This window comes from Mauremys reevesii, linkage group 15 (assembly GCF_016161935.1).
Source record: "Mauremys reevesii isolate NIE-2019 linkage group 15, ASM1616193v1, whole genome shotgun sequence".
In the NCBI taxonomy this organism is placed as follows: Eukaryota; Metazoa; Chordata; order Testudines; family Geoemydidae; genus Mauremys; species Mauremys reevesii.
Window position 1 is genome coordinate 20714668 of NC_052637.1, and position 25714 is coordinate 20740381.

At 46.2% G+C, this 25714-nt stretch overlaps 1 protein-coding gene and 1 long non-coding RNA gene across 9 annotated transcripts in view; one reads left to right on the top strand and one right to left on the bottom strand.

Annotated features, from left to right (window-relative positions):
- The window catches only part of DNAH9 (dynein axonemal heavy chain 9), a 370057-nt gene that overhangs the window by 75048 nt on the left and 269295 nt on the right, over nt 1-25714 (top strand). For 5 of the 8 annotated variants that reach the window (XM_039501323.1, XM_039501326.1, XM_039501324.1 and 2 more), the window contains 7 exons: nt 256-416; nt 1211-1367; nt 14239-14343; nt 20164-20321; nt 22559-22697; nt 23751-24038; nt 24736-24946. In XM_039501323.1, the coding sequence (XP_039357257.1) occupies nt 256-416; nt 1211-1367; nt 14239-14343; nt 20164-20321; nt 22559-22697; nt 23751-24038; nt 24736-24946 (1219 nt within the window). Of the gene's footprint in view, nt 1-255; nt 417-1210; nt 1368-10472; nt 11182-14238; nt 14344-20163; nt 20322-22558; nt 22698-23750; nt 24039-24735; nt 24947-25714 lie in introns of those variants that run through there. The other 3 variants (XM_039501328.1, XM_039501329.1, XM_039501330.1) reach the window with 3 other exon arrangements.
- Nucleotides 3701-12226, bottom strand: LOC120383338. Its single transcript, XR_005588417.1, has 3 exons — nt 12113-12226; nt 4534-4776; nt 3701-4161 (listed from the first exon to the last, which is right to left on the bottom strand). It is a non-coding gene; the product is annotated as an uncharacterized LOC120383338 (long non-coding RNA).

The following is a 25714-nucleotide window of genomic DNA, read 5'->3' on the forward strand; positions in this document are numbered from 1 at the left end:
GTGTGTCCTGGTCCTCCTCCCTGTACTACACGTCCCCTCTATATCACGCGTGTCCCGGTCCTCCTCCCTGTAACATATGTTCCCTCTATAATCACACGTGTCCTGGTCCTCCTCCCTGTAACATAAATCCCTGCTATAGCACGCGTGTCCCGGTCCTCCTCCTTGTACTACACGTCCCCTCTATATCATGCGTGTCCCGGTCCTCCTCCCTGTACTACACGTTGAATGTCAGTGAACATGTGGGTGCATTTGCAGGTTGACAGTGCCCAGGCGTTCATTTGGCTGTCGCAGCTTCGGCACAGATGGGCTGATGAGGAGAAGCACTGCTTTGCAAACATTTGTGATGCCCAGTTTCTGTACTCCTACGAATACCTGGGCAATACGCCGCGGCTTGTGATCACTCCCCTTACGGACAGGTGGGTCACTGGCATGTCTAGAACCCTTCTCCTGGCATACTGCAGCATCAGAGCTTCCCACGTGGGAGTAAGAAACCACTGTCCGTGGCATAGAAGGGTTGGTTAAGACATCAGAATAGTTCACAAGTGTTTTCCTTCTCTCCATGTTCCAGCTGCCCTGCACAGCGCAGCTCACACACTATCTCCCTGTACCTCCTCTGTCGGTGTCCAGCGCTGCTTGCAGAGCTCAAGGGGGTCTTCAGAATCCACTAGTGTCATCCCCAGGCCTGTCAAAGGGGGTCGCTGCACAGTAATGTGAAGCAGAGTGCTCTGAACCCGGGACTGACAGGTGCTGGTGTGAAACACTAAGCAGGTTGCTGGGTTTCCTCTGCAGCTAAGCTAGCCTGGCCCCACAGCCACCTCTCAGTGATCAGTCACAGGGGGCATAGAGTCATCAGACTGCTGTGAAAATCCAGCCTTGGCTTGAAGAGTTTGGGCAGCCCTGCTGTAAAGGATGCTGGGTATACCCTAGAGCAAGCACAGCAAGGCAGAGGCAGTAACTTGCTCAGGAGGATTTTCAGCTTGCAAACTCACTCTACATGTGCAGACTCAATTCTGCAGAGTAAGGGCTCCCTCAGCACGCATGAGTTTAGTCCCATTACCCTACGTTGTCAGTGGCCTGTTGAGTGAGCTCTACCCGAGTACACGCTGGCCCAATAAACCATAGCAGCCTTCCTGTAGGTCACGTTGATGTTGTGACTGTGTGCTTGGGCGCTCTGACTCATCCAAATCTCTTTTCTCTTTGCTGCTGGAAGATGTTACATCACCCTCACCCAATCTCTGCACCTGACCATGAGCGGGGCCCCAGCTGGGCCAGCAGGGACTGGCAAGACCGAGACAACCAAAGACTTGGGGCGTGCCCTTGGCATCATGGTGTATGTGTTTAACTGCTCTGAACAAATGGACTACAAGGTACTGGGTCTGACGTGTTCCAGGGTCAGGTTGTGTCAGGGGAGCATCCAGGGGGAGGGACAGGGCTGAAACGTCTCAAAAGCCTAAGGCACTAAGTAACATCTTGTTAGAGGGCTTATTCCTTCACCCGCTCACTTCCCTGGTCCTTCTCGCATGAACAGAGAGCAACAATACCCGAAGTCCAAAGGTGCAAACAATTTGACATTTATTGGGGTGAACTTTCAGCAAGCATGATTCCAGTTTCCTTCCTCAGTGTCCCCCTTCCCAGCTCTGACACCTCAGAGCCTTGCCTGTGTCCCTGTTCCCATTCCCCCCCTTAGCGAAACATGATTCCAGTTCCCCCACCCCCAGTCCCTGTTCCCATTCCCCCCCTTTACTTCCTGATTGACTGCAGACGATATAGTAAAACTTGAGTTCTGCTTAGCTATACCATACCCAATTATTTTACTGAAATTTAACTAACCAATCCTAACATATTGTAACGTGATTATTTAACCAATTATATCCCACCAACTTAATTGGTTTACACCCAGCAAAATTAATTATACAGCAGACAGAAACAATCATTGAACCAGACAGAGATTATACAGACAAACAATAGGGAAGTGGAGACGACTGTGATAGAACAATACAGAAATGAGGATTTTACACCTCAGCTATTGATAAGTGAGTTCTTGCCAGACAGGATGCTATTCAACTAAGTTTTCTTTACATCTTTTATGCTCTTCCCTTTCTCTGGAGGTGATAGATCAGATCACCTTGCTAACAGCCCCAGATTGCCTTATTTTAATGTGACTAGTTTAAAATGTAAGAATGTGACCATTCACTTTCCTGCTTATGGCTGTCTCTGCTGCTTAGCCAAAGGCCTTACTTAGCCTAAGAACAGGGCCTTAGACCAGGGGTCCCCAACGCGGTGCCCGCGGGCGCCATGGTGCCCACGGGGGCATCTAAATGCGCCCGCATCCTGGCCGGTGGTGGAGCATCTGCCGAAATGCTGCTGAATTTCGGTGGCATTTCGGCGGCGACACCTCTCGATGACGCCGCTTGCCGCTGACAAGTGACGTCATCGAGAGGCGTCGCCCCCGAATTTCTGCGGCATTTTGGCGGCAACGCCTCTAGATGATGCTGCTTGCCACCGACAAGTGACATCATCGAGAGGCGTCGCCACCGAAATGCCACAGAAATTCGGCAGCATTTCGGCAGGTGCTCCACCGCCGCCATGGTCCTTCGTCTGGCACCCGCCAGACGAAAAGGTTGGGGACCACTGCCTTAGACTGTCACAGTGAGAAAAGGCCATATACAGGCAGACAGTGATTTTTTATTCTTTCTTTTATACCTCTATAACTAGCTAAGTGATAAGAGTACACCTACATTCTTAAAGTATAGGCCTTTGCAGACAGGCCTGAATATCTAAATCCTAACACTCCACCCCTTTTTTTTCTTTTTCTTTTGGGATCCTTCTGCCCAGGTATCCCTGGAAAAGCATAGGACATATGGCAACACATTTCCTGATAGGGCCGGGCATTAAGGTGGAAAGTGTTGCTATTTTATTTGTCCCACTGCCCCTTTGTGTAGTACCGTGCCCTGCACCTCCTCTCATATGGGCATACCACACCTGTTCCAATTAGCGTTCCAGACTTCCCATTACAGTGGGCCCGAGAAGGTTGGGTTCAGGTTGTTTAGTACACTGTGGCAGGGGGAGAGCTTACTACTTACTACTCGGGGTTCAGCTGACCGCCATATTTGGGGTCGGGAAGGAATTTTCCTCCTGGGTAGATTGGCAGTGGCCCTGGAGGTTTTTCGCCTTCCTCCGAAGCATGGGGCAGGGGTCGCTTGCTTAAGGAGTGGGTGGATCGGCTTATGTGGCCTGCATCTTGCAGGAGGTCAGACTAGATGATCATAATGGTCCCTTCTGATCTTGAATTCTATGATTCTATGATTCTATGATACATTACTTATAGGTTATCTGCATATGCAACGTAACACAAGTACAGTTAACAATACACCAGCTGCTATGATAATTTACAGCAACACTGAGTTCTGACCACTGCAGTATGGTTCAACATTCGAACCACCACCAACACACTGCCTCTTTTCCTTCGACAGTGTCAAGATTTTAATGTGTTCAGTTGCTGGCAGTTGCAACAAGCTGCCCCTGCAGGTTTTGCGTGCTTTTGTTTATATTATAAGTTCATTGAACGTTCACAGAGAAACGTTGGGTTATTGTGCAAACCAACTTAACCACTTGGTATGGAACCAGACCTGGGTTCGATTATTTACAGCAATAAGATTTACAGATTTATTTGTGCACTAAGTTTAGATAGTAACATGTACATTCCCAGCAAAACACCTTATACATAATACACCCAATTGTTCACCCTTTGCCACAGGCCACTGATTCTGCTTCTTCATAGTTATAGGAGAGGGGCACATTTACACATTTTTTTTATTTACACCATTTTACACACCCCTCCATTGATTCCCTGTGAGCTCCTCCCCTTTTTATTATTTTCATAGGGCTTGTGGAGAGCACCTTAGTTGCTGTTCCATTTTTAGGTACCACGGTGCTATTACACAGGTGCTGGGCTTTTAATTGAGCATTTTGCATTTTTATACACATTTTCCCCCCAGGTCAGCCTTTTGAAGCCATCCCCACCCACGTCATAAGGGTTTTTGTTTATTGCAACACAACAATGCTAGCAACAAGACAAACACCACAGACAAACAACACAAAACATAGATTTCTGGTATTTTGGGTTATTTTTTCGCTGGCGCCAGCTTGCTTGTAGAGTGCCTGAAAAACACCCCTGGTGGGGACAGATTATTGCTTAATAATAATACCACTTTATTAAAAATTTGTTTTGCTAATTGCAGGAAAAACACAAGAATTACCTTTAGGCTGTTCTTATTTTGTTTTATAGTTAGGGTAGTGAATTATCCCACTCATTGGTCATTTATGAAATTCCTGAGGTGGTGTACCTCAGTTTCCTCTCTTGTACAACAGACCAGGTTTGCAATAGTTTTTTTGCTGTACCAAGCTTTAAATTTATTTTTAGGTAATAGCTGAGAGACAGCTTTAGATTTTTGCACTGCGCACACACACACACACACACACACACACACACACACACACACACACACACACACACACACACACTCTACCTACCTTAGGGTTAACTTGTCCCCCTCATTTTCAGGCTTGACTTGTTTTTTCACCTTCCTTTTCTGGAGGGCCATAATCTGAGTCTTCTAGTAGCTTGTTTGTTGACCAGATGTATTTATTATTTGCAGCTTTTTTGTGCTGCTACTTATGGGCAGTTTTTTTCTTCCCCCATCAGCTAGGTAATTTGCATTTACACAGAGGCTTTTTGGCTTGCTTTTGGATTCAAAGCTATTAGCAGCTTAGAGCCTGTTTTAAAAGAGAAACATTTTACTTTCACCAGAGTTTTGATTACTTTTTACATTTATTTTTTGCTTCAAAACACACAAAGATTTGAAAAAGAAAGCACGACCTATTGTGGCTTTTTTTTGGAGGCCTAACAGGATTTTAAGTACCATGTTTTGTTTGCATTTTTTTTTACACCTTTTTTAATATACACTGCACACATCCTGGGAAAATGCACATTTCTTTCATAGTTTAACCTTTATAACATTATGTTAGACATATTAATTTTACAGAAGGTGTAACTGCCTCCCCTGTGCCCACAGAGTTTTCCTGCACACCCACCAAAGCGACAGTCCGATCCCCCAGAGCCACCCCAAGGCTTAGTGTTTCCATCATTGCTCCCCTTTTCCTTTTCCTATGCGCACACACAAAATTCTCTTTTGCCTAACATCCCTTGCACTGCGATTACTCTTTTTTACACAACTGTAACCCGATTACATTTTGTACAACTAGAGACAGCCAGGGGCAGCCACGTTAAGTTTCAATAGAAACCCCTGACATTCCTTTAGTGATTTTGATTACATTACCCAATAGTTAAATAATTTTGATGAGATTATCTCTCCACCTGCTACAGTGATAGAACAACACAGAAATAAGAATTTTATACCCCAGCTATTGATAAGTGAGTTCTTGCCAGACAGGATGCTATCAAACTAAGTTTTCTTTAAATCTTTTAGGCTCTTTCCTTTCTCTGGAGGTAATAAATCGGATCACTTTTCTAACAGCCCCAGATTGCCTTATTTTAATGTAACTAGTTTAAAATGTAAGAATGTGACTGTTCACTTTCCAGCCTATGGCTTCCTCTGCTGCTTAGCCAAAAGCCTTACCTAGCCTAAGAACAGGGCCTTAGACTGTCGCAGTAAAAAAAAAAGGCCCTATACAGGCAAACAGTAATTTATTTTTTTCTTTTGTACCTCTAAAACTAGCTAAGTAATAAAAATACACCTACGTTCTTAAAGTATAGGCCTTTGCAGACAGGCCTGAATATCTATATCCTAACACAGCTGATGGGTCAGCGTGATGTCCCTTTGGTTATCTGCCACTCTGCCAGCTGTCAGGCTCCTCCTCCTCCAGCATGAGCTGCATACATGTGCATTAGATCCTGAGGAGCCAAGGAAGTGCTCTTAGTGAGGCAGAAGTCAGCCCTCTGCTGTCCCTGAGGATCATCCTCCCTGTGGGACTCCTGGCCTCTGGTGGGGCTGGCTGCAAGAGGCTTGAGGCTGACCCAGCATGAGGGTTACAGCAGTCACCCCAGACTTGCCAATTTTGGTTAAGACAAATACATAACCATCCAGGAGCCCTGTTATTTGTGTAGTGCCCAGTACAACAGGGTTCTGGTCCATCACCGGGCTCCTGGGCAGTACTGTAATTCACGCCATAAATAATGCTCAGCACCTAGCTCAGTGGGGACCTGGGCCATGACTACAGCTCCTATGTGCTACAATTATTCAAATCAACAACAACAACATAGCACACTTTACTGGTAAGCAATGCAACTAAGGATTTTCATATTGGGTTGGGTCTGAAGGAGAGAGTGATTACAAAACCCAGATTACTCTGCTGTTCACTTTCTGTATTTGCTCTGACGTGGTTAGTGTTCTCCTTTGAGTATACGTCCCTGTGGGTGCTCCACCGTAGCGTAGGATGTGCATGCGCCCTCAATTGGAGACTGCAGAGTAGTGTCCGCAGTCCCACGCCTGCGGAGAGCAGTGCTTCGTGGTCTGAACAAGGGCAGATAGGGAAGCAAAGCCTGACACCACTCAGTTCCCTCTCAGCTGCCTGCAGCTTGAGATGAAGAGTTCTGCTGTCTGCTCCCCTCAGCTTCCCACCTTAACTAGTGAATTCTTTACTTCATTTGTTTCTTTTAAGAGTTTCTTTTAGTTACCCGTTTCTGATGCTTTTATTTTATTTTATCTTCTCTGTGTGTGGTCGGGGTGGGAGCTCCTTCCCCTCCTCTTCTTCTTTGATCTTTTGGTTTGTGTTAGAGTATAATTTGTTATGCCCCAGTCCCCAAGGTTTAAGACCTGTCAGACTTGCCACTGGTCCTTTCCCCGCAGTGATGGACACTCCAGTTGCCTGTGATGTTTAGGGAATTCTCACAAGTCTTCTAAATGCACGGTCTGTGTGAGTTTCAAAGGCAGAGCTAAGGAGGACAGGGAGGCTAGACTTAAGCACCTATTAATGGAGCATGGCCAGCTCTGGAGGGGTCTGCTTCCTCCTCCATACATCAGCATTCACATTGCAGAGCACCTTGGCCACATTGGCTGCTTCAGTTGCAGCCCTGGGCAAAGCAACCTACCTCTCTGAGCAAGGAGCATCAGCTCCTAAGACTCAAGAGACTTTTCATCCCTCTAAGGTTGCGGCAGAGACTCCAACTGAGTCTGGTACTGAGGCATCAGTACTGTGGAAGAAACCCGCTCAGTTATACCTACCACTAGGTCAGTTACTGGGACTAACTTTGTGTGAAGGTTATCATAGCCCTCCACCCTCTTCCAGGTTCCTTTCTTCTGTGGATCCCATCATCTCTGATGAACCTGACTCACCAGTGCAGGGAAGATATATCAGAGCCACTTCCTGACACTGCTGCAAGAGCAACAAGTTGAGACTTGCTTAAGTCTCCAACCTTTGGTACCAAGTAGGACATCAGAGACACCCCCCCCACACACACCTTAGGTCAGGGGAAGATTCCTTAGATCAGGAGTACAGGACATCTCAGTACTGTGCTAGCCTACCCCCATGTGTCTTTTTTCATGAAGAGGATCCTGTGGAACCTACCAGATATTGTAGCTTTGTAGGCCCAGAGATTATGACTATCCCTGGGGTCCCTTCCTTTATCCCCCTCCCTGGTGGGATTAGTGGGACCTGTGGGACCACTATGGTGACTAATTCCATCAGGGACCTAAGACAAAGCACTGGCACCCCCAGCACCCACAGACTGTCCTAAGGTACTGCACACCTTGGAACCGCATACTTCTCTGGTACCGGCCAATGTACAGGAGGAACGAGAGTTTCAAGTTGAGGAGATTTCTGTAAAGGTACGTTCATCTTCAGACGATGTGGTAATGCCACCACCTCCCTCCTATGCTGATGACTTTAAGACCTTCCAGAACCTTATGAAAAGATTAATGGACTCACTTCAAATCCCGCTGGAGGAAGTGCAAGAATGTAAACATTTCTTGGTGGACACCCTGAACATCAGTCCCCAGGGAAAGATTGCCCTGCCACACATCCACTAAGGCAAACACCTGCCAAAATCCCACTGACCTGTAAGGGGGCAGAGCAGAAATACTACATCCCACCAAAGGAAATGGAGTACTACTTCTCCCATCCCTAGCCCCAGTTCCCTTGCACTGGATGCCACCAGTGAGAGGAACTGTCAAGCTCGCTCTAGGCCCTCTCCATCAGATAAGGAATCCAAATGGTAGGACTTGCTAGGAAGAAAGAGTTACGCATCACCCGCTCTCCAGTTTCACATTGCCAACTACCAGGTCTTGATAGCACAATGATTTCGCACATACTCTAAATTTACACACATTATTGATCACTTTCCATAATATCAGAAAGGTCATTTCCAGTCTATTATCATTGAAGAACACATGGTTGCAAAAGCCTCTCTGCAGACTCCCTTAGACCTTGCTCAAGCTGTGCTGAGAAGGAGTGAGGGCCATTCCCATAGCACCTGCTTGGCCGAGACAGGTGTGCTACTCACACCTCATCCACCTTTTGGAGACAACACCCCTCAAACTTCCTAACACTAAGGACCTATTGCCACATAACTCAGGGTCCCTTACTCATCCCAGCCCCTCCTCCCTAAGTCTGAGAGCATGGCTCCTCAATGGCTCTCAGGCATGGAACTGATCTGCTTGGATAGAGTTCAGTCAGTCCTCCTATCCAGTAGAAAGCCCAGTACTTGTGCAAGATGAACCTGCGAAAGTGGAAGTGCTTCCAACCCTGGTGCTCCCTCCCATCTTCTCAAGCTTCAGAAGTTCCAATCTCCATGATTTTGGACTATCTGTTAGCACTAAAGACACAGGGTCTCTCAGTGAGCTGTATTGAGTACATCTGGCCACCACCACAGCCTCCATTTTCCCATCCAGGCCTTCTCAATCTTTGCCCGCCCGGCAGCAACCAGATTTCTTCAAGGCCTATACAACTTGCTTCCTCCAGTTTGTCAACCCCCCTCCAATGAGACCTCAACTTGGGTTTGAACATCCCAGGGAACCCCTCCCCCACATTTGAACCAACGGTGACCTACTCCGCCTTGCAACTCTTCCTCAAAATTTCTCATAAGAATGGCCATATTGGGTCAGACCAAAGGTCCATGCAGCCTAGTATCCTGTCTGCCGACAGTGGCCAATGCCAGGTGCCCCAGAGGGAGTGAACCTAACAGGTAATGATCAAGTGATCTCTCTCCTGCCATCCATCTCCACCCTCTGACAAACAGAGGCTAGGGACGCCATTCCTAACCCATCCTGGCTAATAGCCAGTAATGGACTTAACCTCCATGAATTTATCCAGTTCTCTTTTAAACCCTGTTGTAGTTCTAGCCTTCACAACCTCCTCAAACAAGGAGTTCCACAGGTTGACTGTGCACTGTGTGAAGAAGAACTTCCTTTTATTTGTTTTAAACCTGGTGCCCATTAATTTCATTTGGTGGCCCCTAGTTCTTGTATTATGGGAACAAGTAAATAACTTTTCCTTATTCACTTTCTCCACACCACTCATGATTTTATATATCTCTATCATATCCCCCCTTAGTCACCTCTTTTCCAAGATGAAAAGTCCTAGTTTCTCTAATCTCTCCTCATATGTGACCCGTTCCAAACCCCTAATCCTTTTAGTTGCCCTTCTCTGAACCTTTTCTAATGCCAGTATATCTTTTTTGAGATGAGGAGACCACATCCGTACACAGTATTTAAGATGTGGGCATACCATGGATTTATATAAGGACAATAAGATTTTCTCCGTTTTATTCTCCATCCCTTTTTTAATGATTCCTAACATCCTGTTTGCTTTTTTGACTGATGCTGCACACTGCGTGGACGTCTTCAGAGAACTATCCATGATGACGCCAAGATCTCTTTCCTGATTAGTTGTAGCTAAATTAGTCCCCATCATATTGTATGTATAGTTGGGATTATTTTTTCCAGTGTGCATTACTTTACATTTATCCACATTAAATGTCATTTGCCATTTTGTTGCCCAATCACTTAGTTTTGTGAGATCTTTTTGAAGTTCTTCACAGTCTGCTTTGGTCTTAACTATCTTGAATAGTTTAGTATCATCTGCAAAGTTTGCCACCTCACTGTTTACCCCTTTCTCCAGATCATTTATGAATAAGTTGAATAGGAGACAGGCAGTCACGTGGTTTGCAGGGCAGCGGGGATTGCTGAGACAGTGGCGCAGAGGGATCAGGCTGCCTGCGGGCAGCTCCAGTTCCTGACTTTGCCAGACCCTTCTCCTAAGTGTCCCCATGGGAGTTGTGATGCCTCGACACTGCAGAAAGCCAAGTTATCCAAAGCCAGGAGAGGCTACACTCTGAAAAATGCTAGATGACTGATGAATAGTCTGCAAAACTGAAAATAAAAGTAATTAACCCAAAAGTACAACAGAGACGGAAAGACTGTCATTTGGAAAAAGAAATGGAACAAGAACAGGATCCTGCTATTCTAGAAGATGCAAACATTAAAGCTATTAAAGAAGAGTTCAGGAAAGCCTTTATGTTTGTCAGTAAAGGACTGAATACAGATGAATTGGGTCAAAAGGAAGAAGCAAGGAACTACTACAAGCAAGGACTTGACCACTTGCTTAGAGGAGTTAGCATTCCATCGCGAGGTCCTGAATGTACAGGATCACAATGGGATTCTGCCAGACAAATGCCGCAAAAGATGCAAGAGACTTGACAAAATGTTAGAACTCGACTGAATATTCTAGAACAAAATACCCCTGCTATGCAAACTAATGCCATCACAATGAATGTGCCACAAGTTATACCTAGTGATTCCCACTAATGAAAAGCCAGCAAGGCCCCCTGCACCCAATTCTCTGATTCCACCATCTGGGCCACCTGCAGCAAATGAAAACGTTGCAACTACAAGCAAAGGGCAACTTCCAGCTGTGAGTTCTTCATCTCCAAAAGCTCTCTCTCTACCACATGAAGCTCCTCCTGTGTATACTCCTCAAGCTATTAATGGACACTATACTGTATGTTATGGTACAGACTCTGGGGAGTTTTCATCAGTTTGAGAGGACTACTACACAAAAGTTATTCAGCCTCCTCCCCTTGAAAGTCTAGGAGTAGATGCAGATGAATTGAGCCTGATTCCCCAAGGAGTACAGATATTCTCTAATTGTCATAATCTCAGCAAGGTGAATGGGGGAGCTGGGAGCATCCATGACAGACCCACCATACACTACCTTTTACAAAGAGAAAGTTTTTCTGGTTCCTTACCTGTGCTTCCTCCCAAAGGTCTCCTCAGAACATAACATTAACCAGGAGATTCACCTACCAGTTTTCTACCTAAAGCCTCATGCCTTCAGAGAAGAATCAAGCCTTCGTGCACTGGATGTTAGGAGGGCCCATGCTTTCTATCTGAGCAGGATTAAACCATTTGGGGCTTCTCCTAGAGTATTTGTATCATTTCCAGGCAGGACAAAAGACCAACTGATTTCCACACACAGACGGTCTAAATGGGTTTCGGGTTGCCTCATGACCAGCTGTTATAATGCTGTGGCACAACTCCTTCACAGAGTAACAGTGTGTTATGCTGGAGCTCAGTCCACATCTATGGCTCCACTGAAGGATGCTCCCCTAGCAGAATTCTGCAGGACTGCTGCTTCATCTTCTGTCCATGCCTTTGCCAAACATGACACCATCTTACCTGCTTCCAGAGATGATGCCACCGTCGGTGATGCTGTCCTTCAAACTGTCTTGGACTTCTCTCTCAGCACCCAATGAGTGGCTGCTTGGGAGTCTCCAGGGTGGAGCATCCATAGAGACAGATACTCAAAGAAGAAGGAGGTTACTTACCTTATAGTAACTCAAGTTTTTCAAAGTATTTTGTCCCGATAGGTACTCTACCTCCTGCCCACCCTCCTTCCCTTCTGCTGTGGAGTTAGGCATCACTGTTGAGAAGGAACTGAGTGGTAGCAGGCTCGTGCCTCCCTGTCTGCCCTCACTCAGAGCATGAGGCTCAGTTCTGCGCAGGTGCAAGCCTGCGGATGTTACTTTCCAGATATCAGTTGAGAGTGCACAGGCGTGCACACATCCTATGGTGGAGCACCCATAGAGACAAAATACCTTGAAGAACTCCAGTAACTGGAAGGTCTGTAACCTCTCTTTCTGTCTGTAGATCTTCCTCCATTGCAGTCCAGCTTTCCCTCCTGCTCACAAAGTGTTGTTGTTATTCATCCCACAGAAAAGTAAAAATCATGGATTTATGATATCTATTCCCTTGGAAATGCCTGTGATGTCATAAATTCAGCATTATGACTTCACAGCAGGGACAAAGAGAAGGATAAACTGGACTGTAAGGGAGAGATCTTGTCTGACACCCAACTAGATTTCACTCTGAACAGTTTGGGCGTGGTGCATGGCCCTGACCCTAGGTTGAGATTTGCTCCACCCAAAGGAACAGTTATTTTCAGAGCAATGCAGCTAGCTTTGGTGAGTGTTGCTATACCTCAACTACTAGCTACAATATCCTCTTAGGGCCAAACTCTGCACTGGCTTCCACCCTTTGTAGCCCCATTGTCACTGCAGGGTCTGACTCTTAGGACTTGTCTTCATTGTGGCATTAATTTGGGCTTGTCCCATGTTTCTTCTAGTGCTGTTCCCTTCCACACACAAGACCCCCTCACCCAAGCGTGCTGCTGCTGCTGCTTTATAGCCAAGCTCTCTGGCCTGGCTGGAGTGTAAGCTAAAGCTCAAGACATGCTTACTTTGGTCTGATAACGTGCCCACTTTGCACTGAGGACACAAGCTAACCCAGTGTGCTTTTTGGAGCATGCTATATGATGCCCTTGTCAGCTGCTGCATAATGGTCCATCACTCCAGAGAACACGTCTGAAAATGACATCGACCAGCTGGTGTCACTGCCAATCTAAGCCTTCCTCCTACTCAGTAAATAGTATATGTCACCGAGCTGATATGTTCAGTCATCTCTGAGACCTTATATCAGCATAGCCATCCATCTTAAGATGGCCAGTATTAAGTGGCCACCTGAACAGCATGACTTTCCTTAAGAAACCTACATAAAACCGATCCCCCCGATGCATTCTCCTTACCAGGTTTATTTCATTCTCTGAGTTCATAGCCAGGTAGCAGTTGGTCCTTAACACTAGCTCTATGGGTGCTGAGATGGCACCATTTTCATTTTTCTTCATGCCCCTGTGAGGCAGGGTGGTTATCCCCATTGAACTGATGGGAACTGAGTCAGACAGGGTCTGTCTACACTGCATTGCAAACTTGGGTCTGTGGGACCCCAGCTTCTGGACTCAGTGTTTCCAAGACTGCACTTGAGCATCCATATTACACTGTAAACCTGGCCTTACAATTGCTGGGCCCAGGTCTCACGCCTTAGTGTGCAGGGTAGACAATACCCAAAAAGGTTAAGGGCCAAATTTCAAAAGGTGTTTAGGTTCCTAGTGGGATGGACACAGCCACCTAAGTGAGTTAGACACCTGATCAGGCATTTTTGAAAATCCAGCTTGGCACCTATCTGCACCAAACTACTTGTGGAAATCTGGCACTAAGTTAGTAGCCCAAGGTCAAAGTCTGTGGTGAGGCAGAGAATTGAACCCGCATCCCCTAGGTCCCAGCTTAGCACCCCAGTCACTGAGTGATCCTTCCGCCTCGCCAGGAACAACATTGCTCCCTTCTTTGCTGAGATTGCCTCTCTCATTCTGTTCTGGTTTCCTTCAGCTAAGGCCTGAGAGCTCATGTCCCATCTCAGTGCTGTTTGTGAACACTGACTGCTCTCTCTAGTGTGGGGATCTGGTCATTGGCCTTGATGGGGTCCTGTGAAACCTCCCCGCACCTTCAATCGCTGCATCAAGCTAAGCTGTTCAAACGTATTTTTATCTCTGTTCATCTGGTGCAGTAGAGTGACTCTGACATCCTTAAATCATCTTTTATTCAGTTTGTGGGCCTCCCAGGAAGCAGGGCATCAGTAATTCAATACCAGTGACCTTTAAAGGGGATTCTTGTGCATGTATATTGAAAATGTGCAATTAACAAATCATGTAGCAAACTATGGAGAGCTATAAAGATTATAATTTATTGTGCCTGCTGTTTTGGTGCACTTTTCTGAACGCCCACAGTATACCGGAGATTGTTATAAATAAATAGTGTGGAAAATGGATTATCCATTTTTCTCTGAAACTAATGGCATTGGTAATTTTGCTCTTGTACTTCTTTTGTTGCAGTCTTGTGGAAATATTTACAAAGGCCTTTCCCAGACGGGTGCCTGGGGCTGTTTTGATGAATTTAATAGAATCTCAGTGGAAGTCCTTTCAGTGGTGGCTGTACAGGTAAGTGAAGAGTACTCACAGTCATGTGCTTGGTGAGCACTGCAGCCATCAAGCACCAAAGTCTTTGTGGTGAAGTTAAACCCAGATGTAATTTTCAGCTGAAGTTTGATTGCTGAAGTTAAGTGCATTTGTGTCCACCACTTCCCACAGCTGCCTGATTGTTGGACTGTCCAATAGCATATGCGTCAGGGTTCCTTTTTCTTTATACAGCACCAACAAACATCAGATGACCAGGCCACTTCTTGCACAATCCCTGTGTGTCCAGTACATTTTGGATAGGCTTGTTTGCTATATCAGGTGTGGCCCGAGAGCCACAGAAGCATTGTTAACATGCTGTAACATGCTCTGCCATTGGGGTTCTTTCACGGGCTGTGATTACTCCTCTTCCCACAAAGTACTTGCACTCTGCTGAGGGTGGCAGGTCATATCCTTGTTTTAGGGTTAGAAAAGAGATACAGCCCTCATTCTTGACCAGTTGGGAGAGCCATATGATGCCTTTGCTCAGCCAGTTCTTCCAAATTACAGATTTTTTCTCCAGTTTGCACGTCTGGGTTACCCCAAATACGTGCTTTTGTATGATGGTGCGGATGAAATTGGTACCTCATAGCTAGAATAGCCCAGACCCTTCATACACCCACCATTGTAGGCACCTTATTTTTCTCCATCAGACAAAAAAGTGGAACCGAGCAGACCAATGCTTGATCATTTTGAGGGAATTTCTTATGACAACTTTTCACAGATCTATATGCAAAATTACTCTACTAGGATGATGAGCGTTTGTATTATTAACCCCTTGTGCAACAATTACAAAGCTTAATTTTAGTGCTAAGAACTGACTTTACTGTAACCTACATGCTTATCATGGCCAGTAAATCTGTTTCTCTTTCCATATGGAGACCAGATGGAAATAGGTTTTTATGTGGGGAAGAGGTATTCTGAGGCTGATTCAAAGCCCACTGAAGTCAGTGGGAGTCATTCCATTGGATCTCTCAGGGAGAGCTACAGCCTTTATGCATGTATATCTTGAGGATACATTGATAGCACAGAACCATGGAAAACAGAGATGGGAAAGAGGTATTAAATCTTCTCTGCTTTGCCTCTTGCTTTTCTTCCTTCCAGCATGTTTCTGGTCCTTTTCTCATGCTCCCTAGTCTGAAAGTTTGAATTTTCATTCCAGAAGTTGCATACTAAGGCTTGCATTACATGCTTCAATGTCATAATAAGATAAAAGTGAATCAGGAAATAGTAACCAATAAGGAGGTTAGAGCTGTGCTAGTTTTGGGTGAAACAAGCATTTTTGCCCCCTTGGCAAAACTAGCCCAGGTCCACACAAATCTTTGCTGAACATTCTTTTCACATTCACCCTGGGCAGGAAAAGGGGTGTTACTGAAAGGTGTGCCCCAAAGTAGTGAATTTCCTTGCTGGTTCCCCAAGGAAATTCATCTGAGTTGTGCTTTGAGTGTCGAGAGCATATGACTCCAAACTCAGAACAAAACACGGAGGCTGTGAAACCTGCAAGCAGCACCTGAGAAGTTTGGTGAGGCCAAACTGGCTGAGCTATAAGTGCCCATTTCATTATGTCACTGGTACCCAGTCTCTTCATACTGGGGTCTGCTTTTCCACACCAAGAACAAGAACCCCCTGAGACCCTCCTCCAGTGTAGCTGGGGGTGTAGCCATGATTTGGCTTTATGGGAAGGACAATGATGTCACAACCCCCTGACCCCAAGCTGAGAACCCATAGCCTAAATGGACAAGGTCACTCTAACTGGCTGGGTTTCTCTTACATCACCTTTGACCTCTTACATCACATTACATTTTGTAAGCAAGTGTGAAAAATCGGGACACACATTTTCAGGAGATGAGGGTACAGTTGTGTCTATAAAACAAAGGCCATAATATTGGGACAGTTTTGATAATATTAGCATGTCATAAGCATTACATCACCTGACATCCCCAAAGAAGCACCTGACTGCTTAGATGAGTACAGACAAAAAAGGAAGCTTGAGCAAAGGAACCCAGAGATGACTCAGCTTTGAATGGTTTTTTCTCCAGGAGTTAGAATGCTGTAGCTGAATAAGCGACACTAGTGCTGTTCTGTCACCCTGTTTGCTAGCTGCCATTAGGAGCATCCATAGCAATATGTCATGGGTTGTCTTATTCATATTGCTAATGTCAGTGTGGTTTCTTGCAGAAGAAAGGCAATTGGTTACAATTTAAGACAGCTCAGTGATGTTCTGATTCCACTAGTGGAAAAAATGTGGAGATACTTTCCCTCACTGAAAATAATGTTAAGTAAAACATTAGTTAGCATTGGAAGATTCAAATCTGCTGTGAACTTGATAAATGAGACGTATAGAGATGTGATCAATAAAATGAGAAAAAAAGAGAAACAAAAAATTAATAGAAGGAACAGAGTAGGTGGCACATAGCTATATTTGTTATATAGTATTTGATACAGTGTCTCACCAGATATTATGTAAGTGATCTCACTCAAGTGCTCAGCAAGATAGATGCCACTTTGCTTGGGAATAATAAAACTTCCCTACAGCATCTTGCAGGAATGTAATGAGGGGGCCCCAGGTTCTCCCACTTGGCCATAGACACTGCCCGGTAGGAGGGGAGGTCCCAGTTGGTCCTGGTCTCTCTGGTGGGAGAGGAGTAGAGGGGAGAAGTCCCAGCTGGTCTCTCTCACCTGGCTTCCTGCTTCCCAGAACCAGTGAGCTGCCATCTCCTCATGCTTCCTCCTCCATCTGTTCCGTGCCCATGCCACCTGGCAGGTAACCAGGGCTCCCTTCTTAGGAAAATTCTGGTTGCACCCCAGGCACCTATGAGCAGTACTGGATAGGGGGCATCAGATAGCAGGTTGCGGGGGAGGGGTTGTAGTACTTCTGTCAGGCTGGTGACACTGCCTTGTGAATTGTGAATTACAGATGGTGCTATGGACAACCCTCCGGCCTTTCCTGCCTCTGCCACTGTGTCTGGCCCAGTGTTAGACAATGAGGGTGGGTGGGTACTTCATCCTAGTGTGAAGTGTGATGATAATTCAATTATCATCTCTTCAGACCATCCATGGGTTCAGGGCTGAGGTCAGGTACCAGCACTCTGGATGGGCTAAGCTGAGCTAGTGAGCTGCTGTAATCTCTGCAGCGGTTCTGACAAGGGATTCTGTGGTTGCGGTTGTTGGAGAGTCCGCCTTCCTGTATAGTGATGGCTCAAGTTTTTATGAACCACTTATCAGAGGGGTAGCCGTGTTAGTCTGGTTCTGCAGAAGCAGCAAAGAATCCTGTGGCACCTTATAGACTAACAGACGTTTTGCAGCATGAGCTTTCGTGGGTGAATACCCACTTCTTCGGATGCAAGTAGTGGAAATTTCCAGGGGCCAGGTAAATTTCCTGGAAATTTCCACTACTTGCATCCGAAGAAGTGGGTATTCACCCATGAAAGCTCATGCTGCAAAACGTCTGTTAGTCTATAAGGTGCCACAGGATTCTTTGCTGCTTCTATGAACCACTTGTAAGTTATTCTGTGTATCAGTTCTCTGCTGTAATGGTTGGAGGTTGATAAACAGTGTCACAGGCAAAGTTTAAGTCAAGAGTGTGTCCAGCTGTGTGACTGGGACAAATGGCTACTTTGGGAGAGTTCCCTAGCTGTCCTGAAAGATGATGGTTCCTAGATTAGTGGGTCAGAAGTGCCATCAGATTATCTCCATTAGCTCTGAGAAGAAACTCGTGGAGCTTTTGGGTTGCCTGCAGATTACTTAGATTCCTGCTGTGTGTCAATTGAATTCATCCATCAGATGATTTGTGTCTCTCCTGTAGTTTTAGTAGCCTTCAAATGGTCCTGCCTACCAGGAGAGTAAGGCTGGATGTGAAAATACAGACGCTATCCTAAAATAGTGGGATCTTAGACAGAGCTGTATCATCCTAAATGTATAACTGGTTTCAAAAAAGAATTACCGGTAGATACTTTCCTGGAGGATAGGTCTATCAATGGCTCTTAGCCAAGATGGTCAGGGACGCAATCTCACGCTCTGAGTATCCCTGAACCTCCACCTGCCAGAAGCTCGGACTGGGTGACAGGGGATGGATCACTCGATAAATTGTCCTGTTCTGTTCATTCCTTTGAAAGCATCTGGCACTGGCCACTGTTGGAAGGCAGGGTACTGGGCTAGATGGACCATTGGTCTAATCCAGTAGGGCTGTTCTTATCCTTATCTTTACCTGGTAGCAGTTTTCCTGCTATGGAGCATAAAGGTGGCGAGAGAAGGAGGTCTCTGTAGGCAAGGCCCTGGATACTGTACAGCACATTGGACCCAAATTCTGTAATGTGCATTTGTTACGAGAGATCACCTCTCTGTGACATACCACCACAGTGGAGATCAGCAGCAGTGCCCAAGCTGGGAGCCCCCTGAGTATGAATGAGAAGGAGTGGCTGTCGGTATTCTCTGGAAGGGGCCATGGGTTTGGAACTCTCTCCCATGCCTTGGTGTGCCAGAGCCTGGAGTGGTGAGCCTTCTGGGCATGCTGCAAAGCCCAGATCCCCCCCCTCCCGGGGTCAGGCTGTGGAGGTTTAGTGTGGGCTGAGAGAGACTTAAGGGCAATGCTTTTGTTTGTGTGGTGATTTCTCATTTATGGGATAGGCGCCCAGAGCACTAGATGGGCTCCTGAAATTGTATTGTAAAAATTGGAAGCAGTAAAGAAATAAATAACATTATAGTATCATACAATAGCACCAGCTTTTACATGAAATGGTTGTGCCTTTATGAAACTCCCAGGGAGAATATGGAACACTGCTTCTGTGTTTCATTTATTTGCATTGGAGCACAAGAAAATGAAGGGAAGGTGTATGTTTAATGTCATGCAACTTGTCCTATTGGAAAGTATTTTTGGACTACATCTGCCTAGGGCAGGGGATCTCAAACTTTACCATAGCACAGAGCATGTTTTTAATACATTGATTGTCTCACAGCCACGTCCTCTGATATTTGGGATTGCACCAGGCCTCTGTGAACCACAGTTTGGGAGCCTTTGGTCTAGTCCATAGAACAGGTACATTTGTACATTATACATTGATGTATTAATCACTGCTGGAATCCTGTGTCCAGTTCTGGTGCCCACAGTTCAAGAAGGATGTTAATAAATTGCAGAGGATTCAGAGAAGAGCCACAAGAGGGATTAAAGGATTGGAAAACCTGCCTTATAGTGACAGACTCAAAGAGCTCAGTCTATCTAGCTTAACAAAGAGAAAGTTAAGAGGTGACTTGATCACAGTCTGTAAGTACCTACATGGGGAACAAATATTTAGTAATGAGTTCTTCAGTATAGAACAAGCCAATGTCTGAAAGTTGAAGCTAGACTAATTCAGATGGGAAAGAAGACATACTGTACGTTTTTAACGGTGAGAGTAATTAACCATTGGATCAATTTACCAAGGGCCCTGGTGGATGCGCCGTCACCGACAATTTTAAAATCAAGCTTGGATGTTTTTCTGAAAGATCTGCTCTAGAAATTACTTTGGGGCAGTCCTCCGGCCTGTGGTTATGCAGGAGGTCAAACTAGATGATCAGAGCCAGTCCCTTCAGGCTTTGAAGTCTATGAAGCTATGATACCTGGGACTTTTTGTCCATATTTTAGTTTGTATTCCAATGTCACATAGGTTTTCCCCCACCAAACTGTGTACAAAGTTGTTAGTAAAAGAACAGTTCTAGACCACAGACTTCTCAGGGGGACCCAGCAGAAATAAGTCAGCACAGATACTATACTGTGGTCTGTTCTTTATAGCTGAATGCTCAAACTAAAACAGTGACTCCTGTTCTCAGGTGAAAAGTATACAGGATGCCATAAGAGACAAAAAACAACGTTTCAATTTCCTTGGAGAAGACATTAATTTGATTCCTTCTGTTGGCATTTTCATTACAATGAACCCTGGCTATGCTGGACGAACTGAACTACCTGAGAACTTGAAAGCTCTTTTCAGGTAAGGTGCAGATCAGCTTTTGTGCCCTGTTTAATAAACTAATTCCTTTACTTTTGTCAGTGTTGTCAGGGGACTCAGAACACAGCTGCCTTTCCATTCACTTTTATTAATAGATAGCTCAGATCTTGGACAAAAAGTCTTGGTTTATGAACATTCAGGGAAGAGAGACAGGCACAAGTCTCTGAGATGTTAAAAGCAGCTTTTGGCAGCTGGCTGGCTCAGGGGCATGGTGATGGAATCCTTTCATCACAAGTTCAAATCTGCCCCAGGCTGGTGATGGCCAAAGGTTGTTGCCACCTCATGGTTATTCAGTGGCCTCTGTGAAATGGATTGGCATTCCCAGTCCAGTTCCTAGTGTGACACATTACAAACCCCACCGTCAGTTTGTATTCATTGGTCACAGAGCTGAGCAAATAATTGGTCATTTGGTGGATGACCTGAACAGATGGGGAAAAAATCAGTTTTTCTAAGCAAGTAAATTTTTTTTTCTGAAACAAAAAACTGAAAACATTTTGTTAGATCAAACAAAATGTTTCTATTGTTTATTCAAAGTGACACTTTCTAAACAAAATACCGATTGAAACAAAATGTCGAAATGGTTCATGGTGTAAATGTCAAATTGAACTGTTTGACATTTCCAATTTTATTTTTTATTTGTTTTTCAGCCAAAACTGTTTCCCAAATTCAGCCCTCCATTCATGCCCCCAAAATGCTTTTTTTGGTGAACTTACTGTTTGTCCAGAACGTCTTGTCCGACTCTAATTAGCCCAATGTCTGTCTCAGCAGAGAGGCCTAGTATGGAACAGACCCTGCTGTGACCCCTTCCACCCTGGAGGGCAGTAAGTCCTGGGAGGCTTGCCTCAGCATGGCCCACGCCATACCTCTTCTAGACACAGAGAAGACTCAGGGCCAGTTCTTTAAGGATATTTAGGCACTTAAAGATGCAGGTAGGTACCTATCTGCATCTTCAGGTTCCTGAATACCTTTGAAATCTGTCCCTTAGGGTATGTCTGCACTGCATTTAAACACCCATGTTTGGCCCATATCAGCTGACTTGGGCTCGCGGGGATCAGGCTAAGGGGCTGTTTGACCTCAGTGTAGCCGTTTGGCATTGGGTTAGAGCCCAAACATCTACACCACAATTTTATGAGCCCAAGTTACCTGACTTGGGCCAACTACAGGTGTAGAAGACATACCTGTGTGTCCAGAGCTCGGTAAGCACCTTTCATTGCAGGTATTGGCCAAACACCCTCACTATCTGACAGTCACATCTGCTGTCAGCATCACCCTGCTCCTAGGCCATCCCCTCTGTAGAACCCTATTGCCTGCTTTGTAGGCCCTTTTGTTTCTTTGCAAACATGCCAAAGTGTTTGACAAACAGCTGCCACCAGAGTATTGTCGGATGGGAGGGGGGAACACCTGGAGCTACAGCCCTGGGCTTAAAGAGGGCTGGGGTTCTGAACGAGGGTGACTGTATCAATTAGTGATTTCCAGCCATGTCCTGCAATGAGCAGTGGGTGCCAGAGAGACCCACATGCCAGCAGCATGAGCCTCTCTGTCTTTGACTTTCCCTGTGCCTCAGGCTCTCTCTCCCCCACCCTCCCATCCTGTTAGCATGTGAAGAGACCCGAGCCAGCTTGTCCTCCTTTGTCCCCGAGCGTGGGCACTGGCATTGTGTTGGGAGCCATCCATCCCAGCCTTCTGAAAGGAAAAGCCTTAGTCTGGGGGGCGCTTAGACTTCCGAGGTGGAGTCAGTGTTTCTCTCCCTTCCCCCCACATCACACATGTTGCCTGTGTTGACATCGGTCTGTATCAGTTAGTGCTTGAGATAGGATGAGTGCACAGAGCTGCTGCTTGTTTCGAAGATTCATTCTGTAGCCGGGATAGGAAATTGTGTTTTGTAACTGGTGTAGGAGACATTATTGAGGAATCCTCATCACAGGAGGTTTTTAAGAGCAGGTTGGAGAAACCTCTGTTGGGGATAGTCTAGGTGTACTTAATCCTGGGGCATGGGCTAGATCACCTTTCAGTCCCTTCCAGCCCTACATCTCTCTGATTCTACAATTGTAGCTTTGTGGACTTTTTGTTTTACGTGCCTCCTCAGAATCGAAACCAGCCTCAACCTCAGCTGTCCCTCTCAGTCACAGCGCTGAAACGTTTGCCAACAAAGTTGTGTCTGTTCCTTGGATGAAGCGGAAATGTAGCTCTGTAATAATTTTTCCCATCCTCGCTTTTAGGCCATGTGCAATGGTTGTGCCAGACTTTGAGCTGATCTGTGAAATCATGTTGGTGGCTGAGGGGTTCATTGAGGCCCGGTTGTTAGCCAGGAAATTCATTACCCTTTACCAATTATGCAAAGAGCTCCTGTCCAAACAGGTGAGTCTATTTCATGAGCTATAAAGCACAGTTAAATATGTCAGTCTCCTAATGACCAGTAACACTACCCTAAGCTCTGTGACCAACTTGACTGGCATGTGTAAGTGCAGATCCACAAGATTCCCTGCACGCAGGCACTGCTGATTAAGGGAAAATGTGCACAGGGAAACTGTAATTGGCACGTTGGGTAAACTGGGGGGAAATATGGGTCTGTCTGCTACTCTGTGTTTGTACAGTGCTAGCACAATGGGCCTTGTTCTTGGTTGCCCCACAGCCAGCAGCTTCTCCTACCATAATAAATATGCTGAATCATAATCATAATGGGTGTCTCAGGTTTAGTAATGGAAGAAGGAGCCTCTCATATTTTGGCAGGTGGTTCAAATCCAGCGCAGGTTTGTAGCGACAGGACTTCATGGCCATATGATGGCCTCCTTGGAATGTATATGAAATGAATTGGTCGGTCTCAGGAGAGGGGGGTGGAGGGCTGGAAGACTGGAGGTCAGCTGGAGTGAGGATGGAGAGACTTTGAGAGGGGGATAAAGAGGGTGGGCCAGAAGCCAGTCAGCAGAGAGGGATGCTCTAGCCAGCAGCCTGATGACATCATCAGTGTGGCAAGATGCCTGCTGCTGTTACTGCTTCTGTGTTGGCTCCTGCTGGCTGAGTCTCTGCCCATGGGTTGGCTCCACCCTAGTGTTTCTTCCTTCTCTGGACCCATACGACTGGGGGAAGGATAAAATTGCATGGGGCCTAGTGCTCCTGTAGCTGGGGTCCAGGGGAACACTGGAGGGTTAGGATTGATCTCCTCCACTCCTTCCAGTGCTGCTGTACCTACTGAATCCTATATTAGCTGAATCCCACCTAAGGAAGATGGAGTGGAAGTCCTAGCAGCCAGACTGGTACTGCATTCTATAGCAAGGACTGTGCAGATGGAAGAAGATTCAGATGAATTTCTGTGGTTGGGTTGCGTGGCCATTTGGAACTGCCTGCTTCCTTGTTTTGTATTCTGGCAAGCCAGCTAAGCGTAAATGACTCCTTTCACTCTGCTCTGTTTAGGATCACTATGACTGGGGCCTGCGTGCAATTAAGTCAGTGCTGGTTGTTGCTGGCTCCCTTAAGAGAGGGGACCCCGATCGTCCCGAAGACCAGGTTCTTATGCGCTCTCTTCGTGACTTCAACATCCCTAAGATTGTGACAGACGACATGCCAGTGTTTATGGGACTGATCGGGGATCTTTTTCCTGCTTTGGATGTCCCCAGAAAGCGAGACCTGAGTTTTGAATCGTTTGTGAAACAGGCTGTGTTAGACCACAAACTGCAGGCTGAAGACAACTTTGTGCTCAAAGTAAGAGTGAGGGATTCTTTCGTCCCACCTTCAAACCTTTACTTAACCTTCAGTATTCTCTTAACTTACAAGTAAGGCTGAGAGTCTGTCACGGAAGTCAGGGAAGTCACAGATTCTGTGACTTTCCGGGACTTCTGCAGCGGCCTGTGTGGCCGACCCAAGGGCCATTATTTTTAGTGAAAGTCACAGACAGGTCATGGGCAATAAACAAAAATTCACGGGAGCCTGCATCCTGCCTGTGACTTACTAATAATGACTGGGTGTGGGGGAAGGAATGACTGCTGGGGCCCCAGGGGTGCGGGGGACTGACAGCCCAAGCCCTGCTGCGGGAGGTGGGGGGACTGACAATCCAAGCCCCACCACCACTGGGTGGGGGCACAGCTCGGGCTTCAGCCCCGGCTAGAGCTGCAGGGTGGGGGCATACAGCCCCACCTCTAGCCCCAGCTGCAGCTCCTGACAGCTGAAGCCAAAGAAGTCACGGAGGTCCAGTAAAGACGTGGAATCTGTGATTTCTGTGACCTCCATGACTAAATTGTATCCTTAACAATAATGCAGTGATTCTGTTCCGCTTTGCAAGAAGACACTGTTATGAGAGCAACGGGTTTAATAGTCCCTTGTGGCTGCTCAATAAAGCAGGACTTTTGGTTGTTAATTTGGTCTGAGATTTGGTGGGCTTTCTAGTTGACTTCTCTTGCAGGTGGTGCAGCTGGAGGAGTTGCTGGCTGTGCGGCACTCTGTCTTTGTGGTGGGTAATGCTGGCACCGGCAAATCTCAGGTACTGAAATCTCTGAATAAGACTTACCAGATAATGAAACGACGTCCTGTCTGGACAGACCTCAACCCCAAAGCAGTCACCAATGACGAACTTTTTGGCATCATCAACCCAGCCACAAGAGAATGGAAAGACGGTAGGTGTGTTTTCACATAAACCACTGACCAGGAAGGGTATTTCTGTAAACTTTCTAAACAACAACAATAATAATATTAATAGTTCATTACTCTTATGTGGTGGTTTTCCATAGATCTCAAAGCACAAACACACGTCTAACATCTACAGTGTATTAATGCTTTATTGCTGATGGGGCACGTGGGATTCTTTAGCCAGTCTGACTTTCAGATGAGAATTGCTCTGGAATAAATCTTGTTTTAACCTAGCTACCCTAAGAATCAGCTGTCCTGCCCATATAGAAGAGACTCAAAGTTCCTAACCTGGACAGGCTGCCGCTAATGATTGGCTGAACTAGAAAGCGCTGAGTACACCTCTACCCCAATATAACACGGTTGTGGGGAGCCAAAAATCCCTACTGCATTATACCTGAAACGCCGTTATATCGGGGTAGTGGTGGCAGGGCTGCAGCGGTGATTTAAAGAGCCCGGGGCTCCAGCCAAGGGGAGCCCCAGGCCCTTTAAATCACCGGCAGAGCCCCTGGCCCTTTAAAGTGCTGCCCGAGCCCTGCTGCCGCAGCCTTGGGGTAGCAGCAACAGGGCTCTGGCAGTGATTTAAAGAGCCCTGGGTTCCCTGCAGCAGCCGGAGCCCTGGACCCTTTAAAGTGCTGCTGGAGCCCCGCTGCCACCGCGCTATATGCGAACCCGTGTTATATCGGGTCGTGTTTTAGCGTGGTAGAAGTGTACTTTCAAACCAGGAATGATGTAACTATGGTGAGAATGAGCTGGGC